This window comes from Rhinolophus sinicus, linkage group LG03, assembly GCF_036562045.2.
Source record: "Rhinolophus sinicus isolate RSC01 linkage group LG03, ASM3656204v1, whole genome shotgun sequence".
Lineage (NCBI taxonomy): Eukaryota > Metazoa > Chordata > Mammalia > Chiroptera > Rhinolophidae > Rhinolophus > Rhinolophus sinicus.
Window position 1 is genome coordinate 95,943,275 of NC_133753.1, and position 21,874 is coordinate 95,965,148.

At 34.5% G+C, this 21,874-nt stretch overlaps 1 protein-coding gene across 17 annotated transcripts in view; it reads right to left on the reverse strand.

Annotated features, from left to right (window-relative positions):
- Window positions 1-21,874, reverse strand: part of MYO9A (myosin IXA) — a 265,178-nt gene that overhangs the window by 203,005 nt on the left and 40,299 nt on the right. For all 17 annotated transcript variants that reach the window (XM_019735965.2, XM_074328221.1, XM_074328215.1 and 14 more), the window contains exons 2-4: window positions 17,618-18,528; window positions 7,527-7,621; window positions 3,463-3,525 (exon numbers count right to left, since the gene is read on the reverse strand). In XM_019735965.2, the coding sequence (XP_019591524.2) occupies window positions 3,463-3,525; window positions 7,527-7,621; window positions 17,618-18,457 (998 nt within the window). In that variant the 5' untranslated portion in view covers window positions 18,458-18,528. The remainder of the gene's footprint in view (window positions 1-3,462; window positions 3,526-7,526; window positions 7,622-17,617; window positions 18,529-21,874) is intronic.

Below are 21,874 nucleotides of genomic sequence, written 5' to 3' on the forward strand. Positions count from 1 at the left end.
CTTTTTTCTCAGGATTGCTTTGGCTATTTGTGGTCTTTTGTGATTCCATACAAATCTGATGGGTTTTTGTTCTATTTCTTTTAAAAATGCCATTGGGATTTTGACGGGTATTGCATTAAACTTGTATATAGCTTTAGGTAATATGGACATTCATGCGCATCAGGGAAATGGAAATCAAAACTACAAGGAGATACCACCTCACACCTGTTGGAATGGTTGTTATCAACAAGACAAGTAATAACAAGTGTTGGAGAGACTGGAGAAAAATGAACCCTCATACACTGCTGGTAGAAATGTAAACTGGTATAGCTACTATGGAAAATAGTATGGATGTTCCTCAAAAAATTAAGACTAGAATTACCATACAACCCAGCAATCCCTCTCCTGGGCATCTACCAAAAAAATCTGAAAACTTTTATCTATAAAGAAATATATACCCCTATGTTCACTACAGCATTATTCACAGTGGCCAAGACATGGAAACAACCAACGTGTCCTTCGATAGGTGATTGGATAAAGAAGATGTGGTACATACATACAATGGCATATTACTCAGCCATAAGAAAAGATGAAATACAGTGGTACCTCGGTTTTCAAACATCTCCATCGATGAACATTTTGGTTTACGAATGCCGTCAATTTTATGGATCAATGGTTTCATTAGATAGTAAAATTCATGCTAAATTTGCAGTTTTAGGGGTTGATTTTAAAGGTATGGAATGGATTAATCCATTTTTCATTACTTTCTATGGGGAAACCGTGCCTCAGTTTTCAAACGTTGCAGAACTCCAACAGTCTTCCAGAACGGATTATGTTTGAAAACCGAGGTACCACTGTACTGCCATTTGCAACAACATGGTTAGATCTTCAAATTATTGTGCTAAGCGAGTAAGTCAGGCAGAAAAAAATCGAGACCCATATGACTTCACTCATATGTGGGATATAAAACTGAAAGCAACAAACAAACAGACAACAATTTAGTGGTTACCACAGGGTAGGGAAGGAGGAGGGTGGTAGAGCAGGGTAAAGGGGGTCAAATATATGGTGACAAAAGTAGAATTGACTCTGGATGATGAACACACAATGGACTACATAAGTGATCTATTATAGAACTGTACACTTGAAATCTCTATACCCTTACTAACCAATGTCACCCCAATAAATTTAATAAAAATTAATAAATCAAGTAAAATAAAGTACCCTCGTAATGTTATTAACCAGTTACCCTAATTAAGTTTTAAAAGTAAAAAAAAAAAAAAAAAAGAGAATGACACTGAGTTGCATGAAAACAAAAATACAACATACTAAAAAATAAGAAACAGGTGAAGCTATGTTCAGTGGGACTTTATAGCTGTAAATCCATATTTTAAAAGATCTCAAATCTATAACCTCAATCCACTTTAAGAAACTAGAAAAAAAAAAAAGAAACACTAAACCCAAATCAAGCAGAAGGAAGTAATAAGCATGAGAACAGAAATAAAATTGGGAATAGGATAGAAAGAAAAACGAGAGAGAGAGAGAGAGAGAGAGAGAGAGAGAGAGAGAGAGAGAGAGAGAGATCAATAAAACCAAAACTTAGTCCTTTGAAAAGATCATCAAAATTGACAAACTTATCTAAACTGACGCAAAAGAGGGTGGAGGTTTGTATGGTCTGAAATTTCAAATTTCTATGTTGATATCCTAATTCCAAAAGGTGATGGTATTAGGAGGTGGGCCCTCTGGGGGTGATTAGGCCATGAGGGTAGAACCCTCATGCAGGGAGTAGTGATGTTTACAAAAGATCCCGCAGAGCTCCCTATCACCTTCCTTCCATCACGTGAGGACCAAGGAAGAGGGCTCTCATCAGAATGCGACCATGCTGGCGCCCTCATCTTAGACTTCCCAGCCTCCAGAACTGTGAGAAACAAATGTCTGTTGTTTATAAGCTATCCCGCCTGTGGTATTTTGTTACAGCAGCCTAAACAAGCTAAGACACGGGGAAACCTCCAATTCAGAAATGAAAAGTGGGACATTACTACTAATCTCATGGAAATAAAAATATATTATAAGGGAATACTATAAACAATATATTTGCCAGCAAATTAAATAACCTAGATGAAATGGACAAATTCCTAGAAAGACAAAAAAACTACCAAATCTGACTAAAGAAACGGAAAATCTAAAGCGATCTATAACAACTAAAAAGTTTGAATTACTAATCAAAACTTTCCACAAATAAAAACCTAGAACCACATGGCTTCACTGGTGAATTCTACCAAACATGTAAAGAAGACTTACCCAATCTTTCACAAACTCTTCTTATCCTCTGAGCTAGTATTATACCATGATACCAAAACCAAACAAAGACATCAGGAGTTTCCCAAAAAAAAATTAACTTACAGCAATATCCCTTATGAATATAGACACAAAAATCCTCAAAACACTAGGCAAGCCAAATCTGGTAACATTTAATAAGGATTATATATACATCTGCAAATCAAATCCAGGAACATAACAGAGAATCAGTTTACAAGCTCTGAATTTTCATCTCCCACTGATTCTTCGAAACCAAGGAAACCAGGCTTACATTCCTACCACTCACTCCACTAAAAGGTGTTAGAAAAAGTAAGTAACAACCTTCTGCCTGTTAGCTCTGCAAGTCTTTATGAAACTATTCTCTTCCTGAAACTCTTTCTGTCATTGTGCAACACCTCGAATTTCTATTTTTCTCATCTGCTAGCCACAAAAAAGTTACCAGAAAAGTCTGAATTCTAGTCCTAACTTTGCAGGTAATTCATTACGATAATGTTAGTTATTAGTTATTGAACTTTTATTATTTATAAGGAACATACTAAGCATTTTACAAATGTTATTTAATTCAATCCTCTAAACAACTCTAGGATAGTTTTCTATCTGTAAAATGAAAATAAATATCTAAGTAACACAGAAGTTAAGTGAGATGCCAAAGGCATATTCAATAGTTGAATATGTAGGTCTATTTAACTTCAAACTCTGTCTCTTCATTTTTGTCTCATTGTAACATGAAGCAAATCATTTACCTCTCCCGAATTTGGTTTCTTCATCTGAAGATTACATATATCATCTCTGAAGTCCCATACACCTCAAATATTATAATGAAATTAAGAGCTTTACTAAAAACTTTTCTCAAATTAGAGAAAGAGCACCAAGACATGGAAAAAGGTCCAAAGGCACAATGTTCACAAAGAGCACAAAAATACCAGTTTCCTTGTTCTGACAGTTTGCATAGACTTTAAAAAGGGCAACAGTTCTGTACACCATTAAAAAATCCCCTAGCACCTGCAGAAAAAGTACACTGTTCTGCCCATGACAGAAATAGCTATTACATGTAAAGCTTTGCATGATATAAACTGAATTAAAGGTCATAGTAGACAAAGATCCTAAAAGTCAGTCTGCATTATACAAATGTTAACTTGATCTAATTATACGAATGAAAATATATACCGTTCATTATGCTCCTGATAAACGAGTCTGGACTTCTCCAGTAGATATTTTTCAACATAGGCACTAGAAGAAAAACAAAGTTGGTTGATATAAATAACAAGCTTAACATAAGGTAGACAAATTTTTTTCAGAGAAGATAGAAAAGTGTAAGGAATACTATCCAGATCATTTTCGTACATTTAACATTATAATTGTGTAATGGACACTGTTATAGTGTTATCCATGTTAAATTCATGAATTCATAAGATAGCACACATAGCACATAAGAACCTCCCATGATGTAAGACTTTACTTTCCTTCCAGGTTCATATACCACTCTATACATTCTTTCAGACACTATACTTCAACCAGACTACTAAATAAGGCTCAACGGTATACTTTCTTTACATCTTCATGGTGTTGCCACATTCTGGAATCAATTTATTACTGACTGATTTACTCCACAAGTATTCATTAATTGTGCACTGTGCTAAGCAATGTTCAAATACAGAAATAAGTCATACACTACCTGTTCTCAAGGGGCTTACAAACTAGTGTGGGAAATAGGTAAACCAGCAGCTATCATACTGAGTCGACAGGGTTTATAGAGCAATGACCAGGATTTTATAGATGTACCAAGAGAGACACATAAGAGTCAATACAAGAAGAAAAAGGATGTAAGGAAGAATTCCTACAGAGGGTGAGTACATAGCACATAGTAACCATTCAGCAAACATATCTAGTAAGTGGCTGAGTAAATGACTCTGAAATCTGAAAGACTGACCAGAATAAGCCAAGGAGAACTGCCTTTATGTAAAGGCAAAAAAGAAGGAGGGTACTTACCAACTTCAGGGAAGATAATTAGTTAACGTGGCTAGAGAATGAGATAGGCAAGTAGACTAGATCAAGAAGGACCAATATACCATGTGCCAGAAGAACTGACTTTATCCTGAAGTAATGAGGAACAGAAACATGAATTGTATTCCTCATGTTATTCTTTTTATCCAGTCTGGACCCTTCAAGTCTTCAATACCTCTTACCCAAATTGGAGCAGTCAGTTAGCTCTAACAAGAGAAAGAGGTTCTATAAATTTAAAAGCTGTACTACTGAATCCAAATTACTTCACACAAACCTCTTGTGCTAAAAATCTGACTCTTGAGCTTTTATTTCCCTCAGTTCCCTCCCACTGCATGTTCTGTATTTCAGTCATTCCCATATACAGGCTATTCCCTCAAGAATGACATTTACTCTTCATTGTATTGTTCATGGTCTTCCCTCCACTTCTAATTCTGTAGTCTATTCCCACGCTCTGTTCAGTAGATTCCATTCATTCGTTAAAATGAAAATCAAATGTGCCTTCTTTGCAAACCGATTACCATTACTACCACCGGTAACTGAAATTTATCACTTCTCAATTACCATTATCACCTCTACTCCAAACTACTCAAACAGGATCTTACGTCTAAAATGGGAGAAAGGAACTAACATAAACTAGTGTGTTAAATTCTTATACTCAACCTGCATGGCAAATATCACTGCCTCTATTTTACAAGTGGAGAAATTGATATTTAAAGATATTAAGATCATGCAGCTCGTAAAACAGCAGAACTGTGATTTGAACCCAGGTCTAGTTTAACCTCAAAGGCTCTCTCTTTCAACTACACTAATATACTCCTGAATATCTCTTTCCTCCCCTCTAATCCATAAGTTATACCAGAGTTACCTCCCTATATAATAAGATCTAATCATGTTATTCCTCTACTTTCACTTGTTCCTTATACTGAAGTATGTAGGGGTGAATTACACTATGTCCATACTATGTCCATCTGGGATGGTTTATTCAAATACGTTGGCATAAAAAAAGAAAAGAGATGAGGAAATATGGCAAAATTTGATAACCACTGAATCTGGGTGGGAGTCCCTTGTACTAATCTCTTTACTTTTGTGTTTTGATATTTTTTATAATAAAAATTTTTAAATCTCCTTCCCACTGTCAAGAGGATAAATTATAAACATTAGAGCTTTATTCACATTGTGAAACTAACTCTATGCCCATACTCAGTAGCTACTGAACCTACCTCCTCAAGTACACCAAGCTCTTGTCACGATTCCATTGATTTGCTAATGCAAGTTCCGCAATTGATAACGTGATCTCCCACTTTTCCTGCTTGGCAAATTTTCAAGATCCAAGATAAAAAATCACCTTTTTTGTGTGAACTCCTCCAGACACATACAATCATTGTACTTATCTCATTTACTGCAATCAGCTTATATAAATATCCATCTTCCCAAAAGACAGAATTTTAATGGCAGGAAACATGTCTACATGTTTTTATATCCTCAAACTTAGCACAGTGCCGGGTACTCAAAATGAACTCCATAAATGTTTGTTTAACGAATGATCAAGTGAAAGATAAAAATGTGCAATATATACAAGATGTGATCAACAAATACGGTGAATGTTTACATTTAAAAAATTTATTACAGTAATAGACTCATTGCCATTAATCCCCCTCAAAATATTCCCCCTCGCTTTGAACACACTTATCCCATTTTCCTTGCCACTTTCTGAAGCAGTTCTGAAAGTCCTCTTTCGTGTCTTTAATTCATCCTCCATCATGATAACGTTCTGTGTCGCTTCTGGTACGGCAATTTCTGTCCATTAAAAACATTACAGTGTGCCCTCATCCACCTTATTCACTGGATCTGGCACCATGCGACTTCTGGCTCTTCCCCAAAGTCAAAATGATTCAGGACATGGAGGCAGCTACCACAGTGCAACTAAAGACACTCACAAAAGAGGACGTCCAGAACTGCTTCAGAATGTGGTAAGGACGATGGGATAAGTGTGTTTGAAGCAAGGGGGAGTATTTTGAGGGAGATTAATGGCAATGTGTCTTTCACTGTAATAATTTTTTTAAATTTAAACATTCACCATATTTTTTATCACACCTCATATTTGTTGACTTAATGTTAAAATTTTAAATGTTCAATATGCATTTGTTGACTTACTGTTCAATATGGAGATTTCTGCTCATTACTGATGTAAGAGAAAGTTTAACCTTTTTAGGTAGTCACTTAACTGTAAGTAACAGCCTGAATTTCATTCATAAAATGGGAAAATAAACATCTGCCATTCCCAAGGCATGAAACTGTCTTAAGGATCAAATATACAATCTGTAAAGATTATAGACTATATGAGCCCAACTACATGACATTCTGGAAAAAAGCAAAACTATGGGAACAGTGAAAAAAGATAGGTGGTTACCAAAGGTTACAGAGTAGGAAGAGATGAACAGGCGAAGCACAGAGGAATTTTAGGGAAATGACACTATTCTGTATTACACTGTGAGGGTGAATATGTGTCTTTCTACACTTGTCAAAGCTCACAGAATATACAACACAAATGGAACACACTAATGCAAGATATTAGGTTGGTGCAAAAGTGATTGTGGTTTAAAAAGGTTAAAAGCAGCAAAAACCGCAATTACTTTTGCACCAACCTAATAATATGGAGAACTTCAAGATAAAGTAAAGAGGTATATGGGAACTCTGTATTTTCTACCTGTTTTTGTCATGAACCTAAAGCTTCTCTAAAAATAAAGTTTATTAATTAAAAACAAAAGTTATAAAGAATATCCCTGGCACAACCAGAGGACTCTGATCATAGACTGTATAATGAGAAGTATTGCAACAAAATTAAATTTCTTGAGTAAACAATAATATTATGTAGGAAAATGTAGCTGGGAATGCTTTAGGAAATAAAATAATTACGGGGTCAAGTTATATGCCCAACTTATTCAAAAACAATTTCAAAAACTGAATGTATGAATAATATAGAGAGATAAAGAAAAGGCAGCAAATTGTTAACAAGTAATAAATCTTAAGTTAAGGGTGTATGGGTATTACACTATTCATAGAATTTTTCTCAGGTTTGAACTTTTCAAAAAGGAAAAAAAGGAAAAACATGTAATGCAGACATCACTGTCACTATTCTCAGTAAAGAGCAAATGAACAATCTATGATTTATAAAGGGGCAATAATGAAAATATAAACACGCTTCAAATCCTACTATTGCCACTTACCCAAGTACAGTGCCTGTTTCTTGGTAATTTACTTGAATAAACTTGCCAAAACGACTTGAATTGTTATTATGAGCTGTCTTTGCATTTCCAAACGCCTGTCAAAATAAACAGTTCTCATTAATTTCTTTTTTAAAAGATGGAAAATCCTATTTAGGTCAGCTCAGAAACAAAATACTAAAGAGATCGCAGAAAAGCAATTCATTTATACCTTCAGACTCATACAGTTCAGGTAAAGTAGAGGAAAGCAACTAATAACTGAAATAAAACCAAGTAGACACTATTTTATGCTGTTCATTAAAATAAAACTTAATGTTAAAAACAATGCTCATTAAAATTCAGATTTCAATTTCACATTCTAAAGTCAGGAAATTTCTTAACATATTTTTATATATGCATTTTTTTAATCTTTCTAAACTGGAATAAAAAGGGGTTAGGTAAAAAACAATTACATCAAAATAATTATAATTTTAGAATAGTATAAATGAAGTTTCATTACATAATATACTGTACTTTATAACACCTACTTAAAACAAAGCTACAGTACTATTTTTAAAAGAACAAAAAATATATAGCCTTCTTCAATTGTCACCTAAACTATAACCAGGCAACGAAATGTTATCCAGCAAAAAAGATGAACTACTGGTACAGACATCAACAATGATGAATGTCAAACATTATGCCAAGGAAAGAAGCCAGACACAAGAGTGCATACTGTAATATGAAATTCTAGAAAAAGCAAAACAAGAATAACAGGAAGCAGATCAGAAGTTGTCTGGGAATGGGAATGGGTTGGAAAATGTCTACGAGGGGGCACAAGGGGTAAGGAAAATATTCCACAGCTTGACTGTACGATGGTGGTTACATGGGCATACAACATTTATCAAAAACCACTGAAGTGTACATTTTAAATGTCTATATTTTATTGTAAGTTATACTCAAAGTAATTGATTAAAATTGAAATTTAAAAGGAAGAATTCACTGCTGAACCCACGTATTCAACAACTTAAATCTCCTAGACATACAGCTGAATGAGAGACGCCAGTCTCAAAAGTTTACATACTGTATGATTCCATTTACTATATGACATTTTGAAAAACAAAAAACAACAGCAATGGAGAAAAGACAAGTAGTTCCCATGAATTATGGGAATATATGGGACGGCAGTGTATAAAGATAAGGAATAAAGAGAGCGAGTTTTATGGTTAATGGAACTATTCTGTATTCTTGTTGTATATAAATGACCATACAAATTAATATGTTTTAAAATTCACAGAATTTTTCTGCAAGGTTGTTTCTTTTAATGTTACTATTTTAAAAAGTAAATCACTAATAAATGAAGGCCAAAAAAGACAATTTCAGATATATAAATCTGAAAATATTCATCATAAGCCAGCCCACACTAAAGAAAACACTAAAGAAAGTCCTTCATGAAGGGAAAAAATATCATTTTCAAATATGAATCAACAGAGGGAATGGAGAACTACAGAAATAGCAGCCACATGAGTAAATATATAAAACATTTTTTAATATTTCAATCTTTTGAAAAGAACATTGAGAGTGTGGTTAGAGAAAATGATAAAGTAAAAATCTTTGAAAAGCCTTTCTCATACATAAAAGAAATAAGACTAACAAAAATTGTCAAAATCAGCTTTTTGATGACTCTGGAAATTAACCAAAGGCTTGAAATAAATCCTTTGTAGAGGAACATTTAATCAAGAAAAATAACTGAAATCTTGGTAAGAAAAACAGGCACTGTGACATTTTAACTTACCCGATTACCATCTCCTTCTCCCTAGCTCCACGCTGCAGAGAAAACCAACACCCTACAATTACAGTTTAAAAAAAAAAAAAAAAAGCAGCCTAGAAGTCATTGGAAGGCTTAGACCAGAGTTAGAGCCAAAGCCCTGTCCCAGGGATAATTTTCATAATTTGATCTATATGGCGTTTCTCTGGAAAACCTCACTCAAAGAGCTATCTTTATTTGACCTGACTTGGAGATCACCCATTGAGAACAGCCTTTTCCTTTACGTGTGTTTGTTTGAAACAATCAGAGGTAATTGTTTAAACACTGCAACTGCCTAGGTGGCGCTAGAGAATGGGGCAAAGTAACAATTTAAAAGGAAAAGCTGGTGAATAATATGTACAAAAGGGGTTTTGAAAAGATCTGAAATACTACATGTGGGGACAGAGCCAGGAGTGCAGTTTCCAGGCTCTCACCCTCACGTGGAAAGGTGCTGGCTCAGGTAGTAAATGGCCATCAACTGTGATCTGATGGCCATCAGCTGTGGCTAGCTGGCCGTCAGCTGTAACCAGTGAGCCACTGGCCACTAATATAACTGCTGTGGCTACGCTAGCAGGAAAAATGGGGGCTAGCAAGAAGATGGTGGCTGAGCTAGCAAGCGCGGATTGCAGTTAGCATAGCGGAGCGCCGGTTGCGGATTGCAGAGAAGTGGACAGAAGGTTGCCGATCATGTGGCTCCTGCTTTCTGTGTCTCCAACCCAGCCGCCAGCAAGAATATAGTGGTGTGACTCCCCTACCTGTGGCTCCGTGAATGTTCCTATTTGGCCTCACCATGTCCTGCGTTCTTATGTGGGGAGCGGGAGATGAAACCCACGCTACCCGGCATGACACTACATATTCCTGGAGATGTAGAAGGCGTTGTGCACGCATAGGACTATGCACATGCCCTGACAGGTGTGCATGCTCACAAAGAGTTGCAACCTCTGGCTGACATTCAGGCTCTATGTAAACAGAAAGTAAAGGTAAGGGGAAGCTGGTAACTACCTGGTTGAGCGTTGAGGGTTATCCCAACAAGCACACAGAACCTGTAGAAAAGACTGCGAATCTTATTGTTTCAGAACATTTAAAGAAATCCCCGTCCAATAATCTAAACACTAAGCTGAGTAGAGAATTTGATCGCCTCACTCAAAAAGAGGAATACAGACTGCAGACTTCAAAGAAGTGGTTGAAACAGCAGTAACAAAACAACCACTACAAACCCTGGGAAGAGGAAAACAATCTTAGTTCCAGAAATGACACATTCTGTTAATAAGAATGTCCAGTTTTCACTAAAAAATTATGAAACATGCAAAGAAAGTGGAAACAGGAAAATTAAAAAAGAGCAATAAATAGAAATTGTCCCTGACAAAACCCAAATATTGGACTTTCTTGGCAAAGTTTTCTAACAGCTATTTTAAACATTTTCAAACAACTAAAGGACAGTATGACAAAGACGCCTGAACAATGGAGAATATCAGTAAAAAAGTAGAAATTACAATCTTGAGGGTGAAGAAATTTGGAGGATTCACACTTCTGATTTTGAAAATTACTACAAAGCTGTTGTAATTAAGACCATGTAGTACTAGCATACAGATAAACATATAGATCAGTGGGTTAGAACTAAGATTAAGAAATAAACCCTTGCATTAATGGTCAACTGATTTTCAACAAGGATACAAAGACAATTCAATGAGGACAAATAATCTTTTCAACACAGGGATATCCACATGCAAAAGAATGAAGCTGGTAGGAACCTCATATCATATAAAAAGTAAATTCAAAATGAATCAAAGACCTAAATTTCAGCTAAAAGTATAAAACCATAGGTGAAAATCTTCACAACCTTGAATTTGGCAATTTCTTAAAATGACACCACAAGTACAAGCAACTAAAGAAAATTAAACTGTACTTCATCAAAATTAAAACTTTTTGTGCTTCAAAGGACAAAATCCAAAAAATGAAAAGACAATCCACCAAATGGGAGAAAATATTTGCAAATCATATATCTGATCCACATCTAGAATATATAAAGAATTTTTACAACTCAATAGTAAAAAAGGCAAATGCCAAAAAAAGGCAATTTAAAATGAGCAAAGAATTTGAATATACATTTCTCCAGACAATATACAAATGTCCATGAAAGCACATGGAAAACATTCTCAACATCCTTAATCATTAGAGAAATGTAAATCAAAACCACAATGAGATACCATTTCACACACATTAAGATTATAATCGATAGCAAGTGTCGGTGAGGATATGGAACCCTCATACATTGTAAATGTAAAATGGAATGTAAAATGGTACAGCCACTTCGCAAAACAGTTTGACAGTTCCTCTGTCAGTTAAACACAGCTATGACATAACACAATAATTCATTCCTAGGTATAAACCAAAGAGAACTGAAAACATGTCCCCACAAAATGTTGTATATGAATGGTCCTAACAACATTATTCATATAGTCAAAAAAACAAAAACAACCCAAATGACCATCAACATATGAATGGATAACAAAATGTAATATGTCTATACAATGAAATATGATACAGCCATAAAAAGATATTAATTACTAACACATGCCACAACATGAATGGACCTTTAAAACACTATACTAAATGAAAGAAGTCAGACACAAAACAATATATATCGTTATGATTCCATTTATATGAAATATCTGGAATAGGTAATTACATAGAGTCAGAAAGCAGACTGCTAGTTTCCAAGGGTTGGGGGGAGGGCAGAATGGGAAGTGACTGATTAATGGTTATGGAGTCTTCCTTTGGAATGAAATCATGAAAATGTTTTGAAACTAGACAGAGGTAGTGGTTGCATAACACTGAATATTAAATGCCATTGAACTATACTTTAGTTAATGTTACATGAATTTCACCTTAAAAAAGTAAAATAAAAAAAGGAAGAAGAAGGAGACAGAAAGATAAAGGGACAAAAAACATATGGGACTAATAGAAAAAAATACAAAAAGATAAGACTCAAACTTAACTATATCAGCAATCTCATTAAATGTAAATGGCATAAAGAGCCCAATTAAAAGCCAGAGATGGTCATAGTACATAAAAAAAGCAAGACCCAACCATAAGCTGTCTATATGTAGTTCTTAAATATAATGAAATAAGTCAACTTAAAGTAAAAGGATAAAAAAAAGATATCTTGCTAATACTAGTTAAAAGAAAGCTAGAGTGGCTAGCTACATTAATATCAGACAATGTAGATTTCAGAAGAATGTTAGCAAGAAAAAGAGTGATTTCGTAATGAAAAAAGAGCCAATTAATCAAAAACAAGCACCTATAATCATAAATGTTTATACACCAACAAGAGAGTTTCACGTACAAGATGCAAATCTGACAGAACTTACGGGAGTAACGGACAAATCTCCAAGTATAGCTGGAGGTATCAAGACCTCTCTCAGTAATTGATAGGAAAAATGGAAAGAAAATCAGCAAGGATATATTAGACTTCAACAACACTATCAACCAAATCAACAAGATGATACATTAAATCAATTATCCCACTAACAGAATACACATTCGTCTTAAATGCACATAGACTATTTACCAAGAAAGACTATATTCAATAAACTTGAAAGGATTCCAGTCTCACAATGTGATATTATCTAACCACAATTAAATTACAAATAAAAGATAGGATCTAAATATTTGTAAACTACATAGCACAAATCTAACTTATGATTCTAAGAAATCAAAAGGAAAATTAGCAAATATTTTTAACTAAATAAAAATGAAAACACACTATATCAGAATTTGTGGGATGCCACTAAAGCAGGACTGAGGGCAGACATTATACCACTAAGTGACTTTATTAGGAAACAACAAAGGTCTCAAATCAATGACCTCTAGCACACTAAGAAATACACTAGCACACTGAGAAACTAAAAAAGAGTAAATGTAATGTAATTAAATTACATTAAATGTAAGGCAAAAAAATAATAAAGATAAAAGCTGAAATTAATGAAATATAAAACAGCAAAAAAACAACAAAAAATCCATGAAACCAAAAGCTGGTGCTTTGTATAACAAAGGAATATTATATAAAACAAGATACCAATAAATTTGACAAATTAAATTTAGTACACAATTTCCTTGAAAAACACAAAGTACCACAAAGCTCACTCAAGAACAGCACAAACAGCTCTGCATATATTTTAAAATTGAAATTTTGTTTTAAAACATCCTACAAAGAAAAAAACAGGTCCAGATTGCTTCATTAATCATTTCTAATACTGATAGTAGAAAAAAAAATACCAGTTTTACACAAACTCTTCTAAAATATATAAAAGAAGACTTCACAAACTCATTCCCATGGGGCCTGCATTATCCTTATATAAGAAACAAGCAAAAAGACATTAAAGAAAATATTTCTCATGATCACAGATGCAAAAATTCTATACCAAATCTTAGCAAACCAAAATCAGCAATACATTATAGGATAATACCTCATGACCAAGTGGTGTTTATCCCAGGAATGCTGAGCTGGTTTAACATTCAAAAATCCATCAATGTAATTCACATTTTAACCAATTATTTTTCAAAAAACCTATGACCATCTCAACAGACACAGAAAAATCATTTGACAAAAAAACCCAACATCCATTGCTGATAAAACTCTATACAAAGAAGGAATAAAAGGGAACAGCCTCAATCTAATATCTACACCAAAACAACAGCTATCACCACACTTAGCACTTAAAGACTGGATGCTTTCCCTCTAAGACAAGGATGCTGCTTTCACCACTTCTATTCAACATTATACTGGAATAGCCAGTGAAATCTACAAGGAAAATAAGACATTCAGATTGGAAAGGAAGAAATAAAACTGTCCTTATATTCACAAACATGAGTTCCTACATGCAAAATCCAACGGAAACCACAAAAATATATCAGAATATCTGAATGTAGGCAAGTTGCAGAATACAAGATCAATATAGGAATATCAGCTGTATTTCTACATACTATAAAGTAACAATTGAAAACTTTTAAATACCATTTATAAAAAATTGAAATACAGCATACCAAAGATGTAAAAGACCTGTACAATGAAAACAACAAAAGATTGCTGAGAGAACATACACTTGTTCATGGGTCAGATGCCTTAATATTGTTACCATGTCAGTACTCCGCAAATTAAACTAGAGTCAACACTATCCTAACCAAAGTCCCCAAAAGGCTTTTATGGGGAAATGGACAATTTAGTTCTAAAATTCATGTGGAAATGCAAAGAACCTAGAATATACAAACAACTCTGCAAAAGAAGGACAAAACTGGAGAACACTACTTAATTTCAAGAATTATTGTAAAGCTATATAATGAAAATAGTGTGGCACTGGCATAAAGACAGACAAACAAATCAGTGGAACAGAAGAAAGAATCCAGAAATAAACCCACATATACATGGACAAATGATTTTTTGACAAAAACAAAAAGGCAGTAAGGTGAAGAAAAAAGTCTTGAAACAAATGGATATTCATAGGTAAACACTGGATCTATACTTTGCACCATATACAAAAATGAACTCAAAATGCACCACAGACCTAAATGCAAAACCTGAAACTAAAAACCTAATGGAAAAAAAAAAAAAACATACAAGAAAACCTTTGCAACCATATTGTTGGGCAAAGCTTTTTTAAATACAACACCAAAAGCACAGTCCATAAAGAAAAAAATGGCTAAATTTGACTTTACCAAATTTAAAATTCTGCTCTTCAAAAGAGAGACTTAAATCTGGGAGAAATTTTACCAAAGGAGGTAAAAGATCTGTATAATGAAAACTATAAGACATTAATAAAAGAAACTGAAGAAAACACAAATAAATGGAAAGATAGTCTAGGCACATGGATTGGAAGAAAACTGTTAAATATCCATACTACCCAAAGAAATCTACAGAGTCATTGCAAGTCCTATCAAAATTCCAATGTTATTTTTCACAGAAATAGAAAAAAAAGTCGTAAAATTTGCATGGAGTCACAAAAGACCCTGGACAGCTAAAGCAATCTTGAGAAAGAACAGAGCTGAAGGCATCACACTTCCTGACTTCAAATTACATTATAAAGCTATGGTAGGCAAAACAGTATGGTATTGGCATAAAAGCAGAACTACAGATCAGTGGAATAGAATAGAGAGCCCAGAAATAAACTCATGCATTATGATCAATTAATGTATGACAAAAGGGCCAAGAATATACAATGGGGAAAGGAAAGTATCTTCAAGAAATGGTGCTGGCAAAACTGTACATACACATGCAAAAAGACTGAAACTAAACCGCTATCTAACACCATACACAAAAATCAACTCAAAACGGATTAAAGGTTTGAATGTCCTGAAACCATAAACCCGTAGAAAAAAACATGGGGGTAAAACATCGGTCTTGACAATGATTTCTTGGATTTGACACCAAAAGCGAAAATAAAAAGTGAGACTACACGAAATCAAAAAGCTTCTGCACAGCAAAGGAAATAAACAAAATGAAAACACAACCTACCAAATGGGAGGAAAATCAGCAAATCATGTATCTGGTAAGAAGTTAATATCCAAAATACATAACATTAAGAACACATACAACTCAATTGCAAAAAATAAACAACATGATAAAAAATAATGGGCAGAGGAACTGAATAGACATTTTTTTCATAGAAGACCTACAGACGGCTAACAGGTACATGGAAAGATGTGTAACATCACTCATCATCAGGAAAATGCAATTCAAAACTATGAGATTATCACCTCACATCTGTCAGAATGGCTATCATCCAAAAGACAAGGGTTAACAACTGTTAGTGAGGATGTGGAGAAAAGGAAACCCTCATGCACTGTTGGTGAGAATGTAAACTGAGGCAGCCACTATGGAAAACAGTATGGAGGGTCCTGAAAAAATTTAAAAATCGAAATACTATGTGATCTAGCAATTGTACTTCTGGGTATATACCTGAAGGAAATGAAATCACTATCTTTGAAGAGACGTCTGCACTCCCATGTTCTCAGTAGCCAAGAAATGGAAACAGTCTAAGTGTCCATCCACAGATAAATGGATAAAGAAAACGGAGCATATAAAGAATGGTTCTATCAAGGGTATGAAGTAACTGGAACCATCACACACTGTGTTTGGTGGGAATATAACATGGTACGTACAATCACTTTGGGAAAGTTTAGCAGTTTCTTAAAAAGCTGAACATATACCTATCATATGACCCAGTAATTCCACTCCTAGGTATTTTACCCAAGAACAAGGAAAGTGTATGTTCACACAAAGAACTTACATACAGCTTTATGTATAATAGCCAAAAACAGGAAACAGCCTAAATGTCCAACAGGCGGATGGATGAACAAAGTGTGGTATACCCACACAACGGAACACTGCCTTATCAAAGGGAATGAATTATTGACAGGTACGCATAAACAACATGGATGAATCTCAAAATAATTATACCAAGTGAGAGAAGTCTAACATAAAAGAGTACATACTATATAATTCCATTTATACGAAACTGTAGAAAATACAAACTAATCTATAGTGACGGAAAGCACGTAAGTGGTTTCTTGTAGATGAGTAGGTTGGAAGGGGTGTGAGAGACGGATTACAAAGAGATATGAGGAATATCTTGGGGATATGTTCAGTATCTTGACTGTGGTAGTGGTTTAATGGATATATACATACTTCCCTCAAAAATATCAAATTGTGCACTTTAAACATGTGTAGTTCACTTTATCTCAGTTACACCTCACAAAATCTCTCATAAAAAACCAACTAAGTAGTAATATTACCTTTTCCTTTCAGCTCTAAAACAAAAATAGTATCTTTCCCTTCCTTTTTACCCTTGATAGTATTACTTCTAAAACATTACAGAACTAAAAAAATTTTTCCCACATTCTCTACATTTTCAAAAGTGAACCCTTAGAATTTTAATGCTAGGAAGATGTGAAGGTTGCAAAGATACACATATACTGACAATACCATTTTCCCCAAACACCTACTTCCACACCCTTTTACAGGCAGGAGTCATGCTCTTGCCATCTCCCCTTACAGGGGGATTTATATGACTCCAGTCAGCTCTTTCTCTTGCATCACTTTGACCCCAAGACACTCTTAGAAACAAATACTGCCATTGTCACACTCTTCAATCTCCCACATTGCCTTTGTTATTTCCCCATCTTCCAGTTTTCCTTGGTAACTCAAACTGATGTCTATACTTCTGTTTCATTTCACTGTCTCACATCTACGAGTCTTTTCTTTTAAATTTTCTAAAGACACATTTAAGAGTAAGAAAAGTTTTATACACACCTCAAGTACTGGTCCAGCTCCAAGAATAATTTGTTCCACGCCACTGGCAAATCCCTTCTGACTGAGAGCAGTAAGGTGGTGAATAAGAAAGTTTGTGCTTTGGGTCTTCCCAGAACCACTCTCTCCCGAAATCACAATGCACTGATTCTTTTTGCGCTGAAGCATGGCGTGATAAGCCACATCAGCCACAGCATAAATGTGGGGCTCAAGTTTTCCCAATTGGTGGTTATCATACATTTTGACATATATGGGGTTATAAATAGGAAGAAACTTGAATGGGTTAATAACTATTAGAATACTGCCAACATAGGTATAAATTTTTTCATGCTTGAAGCGACTTCGTAGGTTTTCTAAGAGAGTTTTCTCATTCAAATCAGGTAAGCTACATAAATCATCAAAGTCTTTCTGCTGAGGCTGTGGAAGAAAACCCCGTTCCATCATCCTGCGCCGTTCTTCTGTTACCTGCAGCCATGACTGAAGACTACCATAATGGATTGACCCATCAAGGTTTTTTTCTCTCAGAAGAAAGCGGTAGTCCTCGCCACTCAGGCGATTTTCCAGAGCCATTCGGGGCCACATCATCATTCGCTGAACTGGACAGTCTGTTGGATTGAGTATCCATTCTTCTCCACCAAATTCCTTTACCTCTGCTAGAACGTAACATTTTGTTTTGTCAAGATGAAGTCTGTTTATAAGAGAGTCAATCACCTCAGCAGCTGTGGAATTTTTTCTGGCAGGAATTGGACAGTAGATTGTCCCTTCTGAAATTTTCCCGGGATATATATGTAATGTATGTTCATTATCCTCAAAGCGTCGTCTTCCTCCATCATTTACATTCATATTGGATCCTGTCCCATCAGCATGGATAGTACATGTTCAAGATTGTGCAAACCATTTTCGTGGCAAAAGAACTGTAACAGAAAAGATGTGAAACATTTAGAAGTCATAGGACACAAGCATTGCTTTCTGATGCTCAAGAAAAAAAGGCTTAACAGTGATGTTGTCCATATCTTTTAGAACACAAATCCTAACTCTTTTCTTAGTGTAGGAGTCTTTTTTTTTAAGATCTAATTGGCTTTATTAAGCGATTCATAAATTGGGCAGCATCCCATCTAGCAAGTAGAAGGGTGCTCAGGAGAAACAGTCTTAAAAAACAGTCTGAGACCACATAATATTACATTTTATTGTCCAAATGTGGACACTTTCTAAAACATCTTGCCAGAAATTTTTTCAATGTTTTATTAGGTTGGTGCAAAAGTAACTGTGGTTTCTAAAGGTTAAAATTGCAAAAACTGCAATTACTTTTGCACCAATCTAATATTATATTAATAATTCAAGATCCAAGGAGTACAAATAAAAATTATTTTGTCTTCTACTGTCTCAAATGTTTCTCAAGTACCTGAGATTAGAATCGGGTTCTTTGTATCTGAAGAGCCTCTCTAAAGACCAATTAAGATAAGAGAATAATCAGACAAATCTAATCACTCTGTACTGGAAAGCTCTTACTTATGGATAAAGCAAAATCAAGAAAAAATGCCACCAATGAAGCAAAAATTTTGTGAAATTAAAAACAGTAAGAAGAGCAAAGAGATAAATTATTTTAATGTAATTAATCAGAGATAAGAGAAACCTGCTATAGAATAGACATATTTTCAAGGACTTCTAGACTCTGACTCTTCACCTGCTCTAAGGTGGAGAGGTGAAGGGGGCACCAAAAAGATCCTACCCCAGGCTTGCTGAACAAAGCTGACAAAATTATATAACTAGGCACCACGCAAATTTTATTCAACCTTCCCTTTTCAGCTTTCTTTCATTCCTCACACAAGTATCCTATATATCCTTTCAAGCTTCTCAAACCTCAGCTATATCACACCTCTAGAAAAATGATTTCAACTTTTATACCTGAGAAAATAGCGATTTCCTTTAAATGACTCCTCCAAATCAAAATGCATTCCTATTTTCATCTCGTCTTTGTTTTTCCATTCCTATCTATAGAGAAAACAAGTACCTCATCCTTTCCGAAGCTCATAAAATCCATTTCTTATCTCCATCAGTAATGTGCCCCATCAAAAAACCACTCTCAGAAGTGACTGGGTGGTGAACACACAATACAATATACAGATGATGCATTATATAGAATTTGTACACTTGAAACCTATATAATTTTACTAACCACTGTTACCCAATAAATTTAATTTTAAAAAAACACTCTTACGTGTTATCAATCTTTCCTTTTTACTGACTTCATCCTTTAACATATAAAGATCATTTTAAAAAAAAATAGTACCTTCAGTTACTTCTCTCATACTACTACGTATTTGTCAAAGTCCTCTAATGAATAAACTTTGTTTTTTACCTTTTTCCTAGATGATCTTTCAAATGTACAGAATATTATAAAACATAAAAAACAGCCAAATATCTAACACCCAAATTCAACAAATTTGAAAATTGCTATAATTGCTCCAGATCATTTTGTAAACGTAACATTAAAGATATAGTTAAAGCCCCTTCCTTTGCAGAGGTAAGCACTATCCTGAGGTTGGTATTATTCTCAAACATGTTTTCATATTTTAATAACATGTGTGGATCTCCAGATATGAAATAGTACTATTTCATTTTTTTAAGCTTTAAAAAGAAGTGTCATCCCTAAATAGTCTACGTCTCACTTTAACTTACTATTGTATTTTCTATTTATAAATGCTGACGCATGTAAAGTTCATTAATTGCCAAATAAAATGCCACTGTATGTAGGTGCATTAACTTAAAGTACCACTCTGGTGGAGAAGGTTGATAATGGGGGCGGCTGTGTGTGGGGAGTGGGGGAACAGGCAACGTGTGTATGGCAAATCTTGTACCTTCTGCTCAATTTTGTTGTGAACTTAAAACTGCTCTTTAAAAAAGTTTACTTTTTTAAAATTCCATTGTATGATTATGCCACAATTTACCTATCTACTGTTCTTCTAGTGAACACTTAAAATGTTTCCAATATCACACCATTAAAACAATGCTGTAATTCTCATACATGTCTCTTCATGCACCTTTGCTAGAATTTCTCTGGGCTTCATACCTAAAAGTACAATTGCTTGGTTTTAAGCATCTTCACCTTTACTAGGTACTAACAAAATGTTCTCCAAAGTAGTTGTACCAGCTATTTCACAGCCAGTGTAGGAAGAGCTCACATTTCTCTGCGTCTTTACCAGTAAAAGCATTGTGAGACTTGAGTTTCTGCCAATATAATAAGTGTAAAAAGGTATCTCATTACTTTAATTTGCATTTCCCTGATTACTAGTGAGGATGGGTAACACTTATCCTAGCACTTGCCATTTAAGCTATGTTGCTTATTCATTTTCCCTTTTGTAAGTTGATTTTCCTTATTGGTTTGAATGAGTTTTTCCTATATCCTGAATATTAATCACTTTTCAGTTATCTGTGTGACAATACCGCCTACCATTCAGTGGCTTATCTATTTTTCTTTTACATTGCCTTCAGTTGTAGAGAAATTTTTAATCATCAAATCTACCAATTCTTTACAGGTATGACTTGTTTCTATTTCTAAAAAACAACATTAACAACAATTACAGTTAAGTCTTATTGGGTGCTCACTTGTACTAGTCATTTTCTAAGCATTTCACATGGATTATTTAATTTAATCCCCATAATTCCTCCCTGAGTGCTGTTTTTATCATCATCATCCTCATTTTACAAGTGAGAAAACACAGAAAGATTATGTAACTTACCCAACGTCATAACTAGAATGTCATAAAGCTGAGATTAGAACCACAGTCTGGTTCTAAAGCCTACACAGTATTATCTCCTGGTATAGTTTTTAAAAATCGTCTCTTATCCTGAGAATACAGTTAATTATTCTGTATTTTCTTCTACAAGGCCTAAGTTTTGCTTTTCTCATTCTGATCTATAATCCATATAGAATTGACTTTCACATGTGATGTGAGATGGAGCTCTTAATTATTTTCACTCCAATACAGATGAGCAACTGAACCAGCACCACAATGAAGGGTCTAATCTTTCCCCACTGATTTATAAAGCCATCTTTGTAAAGTACCAAATTCCAAAAAAAAAAACAAAAACAAAACAAATCAATCTGTTCTGGGCTCTGCATTCTGTTCCACTTAGTCTATTTGTCTACCCTGAGCCTATCTTAATTACTATAGCTCTATAATAAGTTTTGATAACTGGAGGACATATCACCTCTATTTGTTCTTTAATGTTATTTGGCTATTTACCATAAGAATTTTA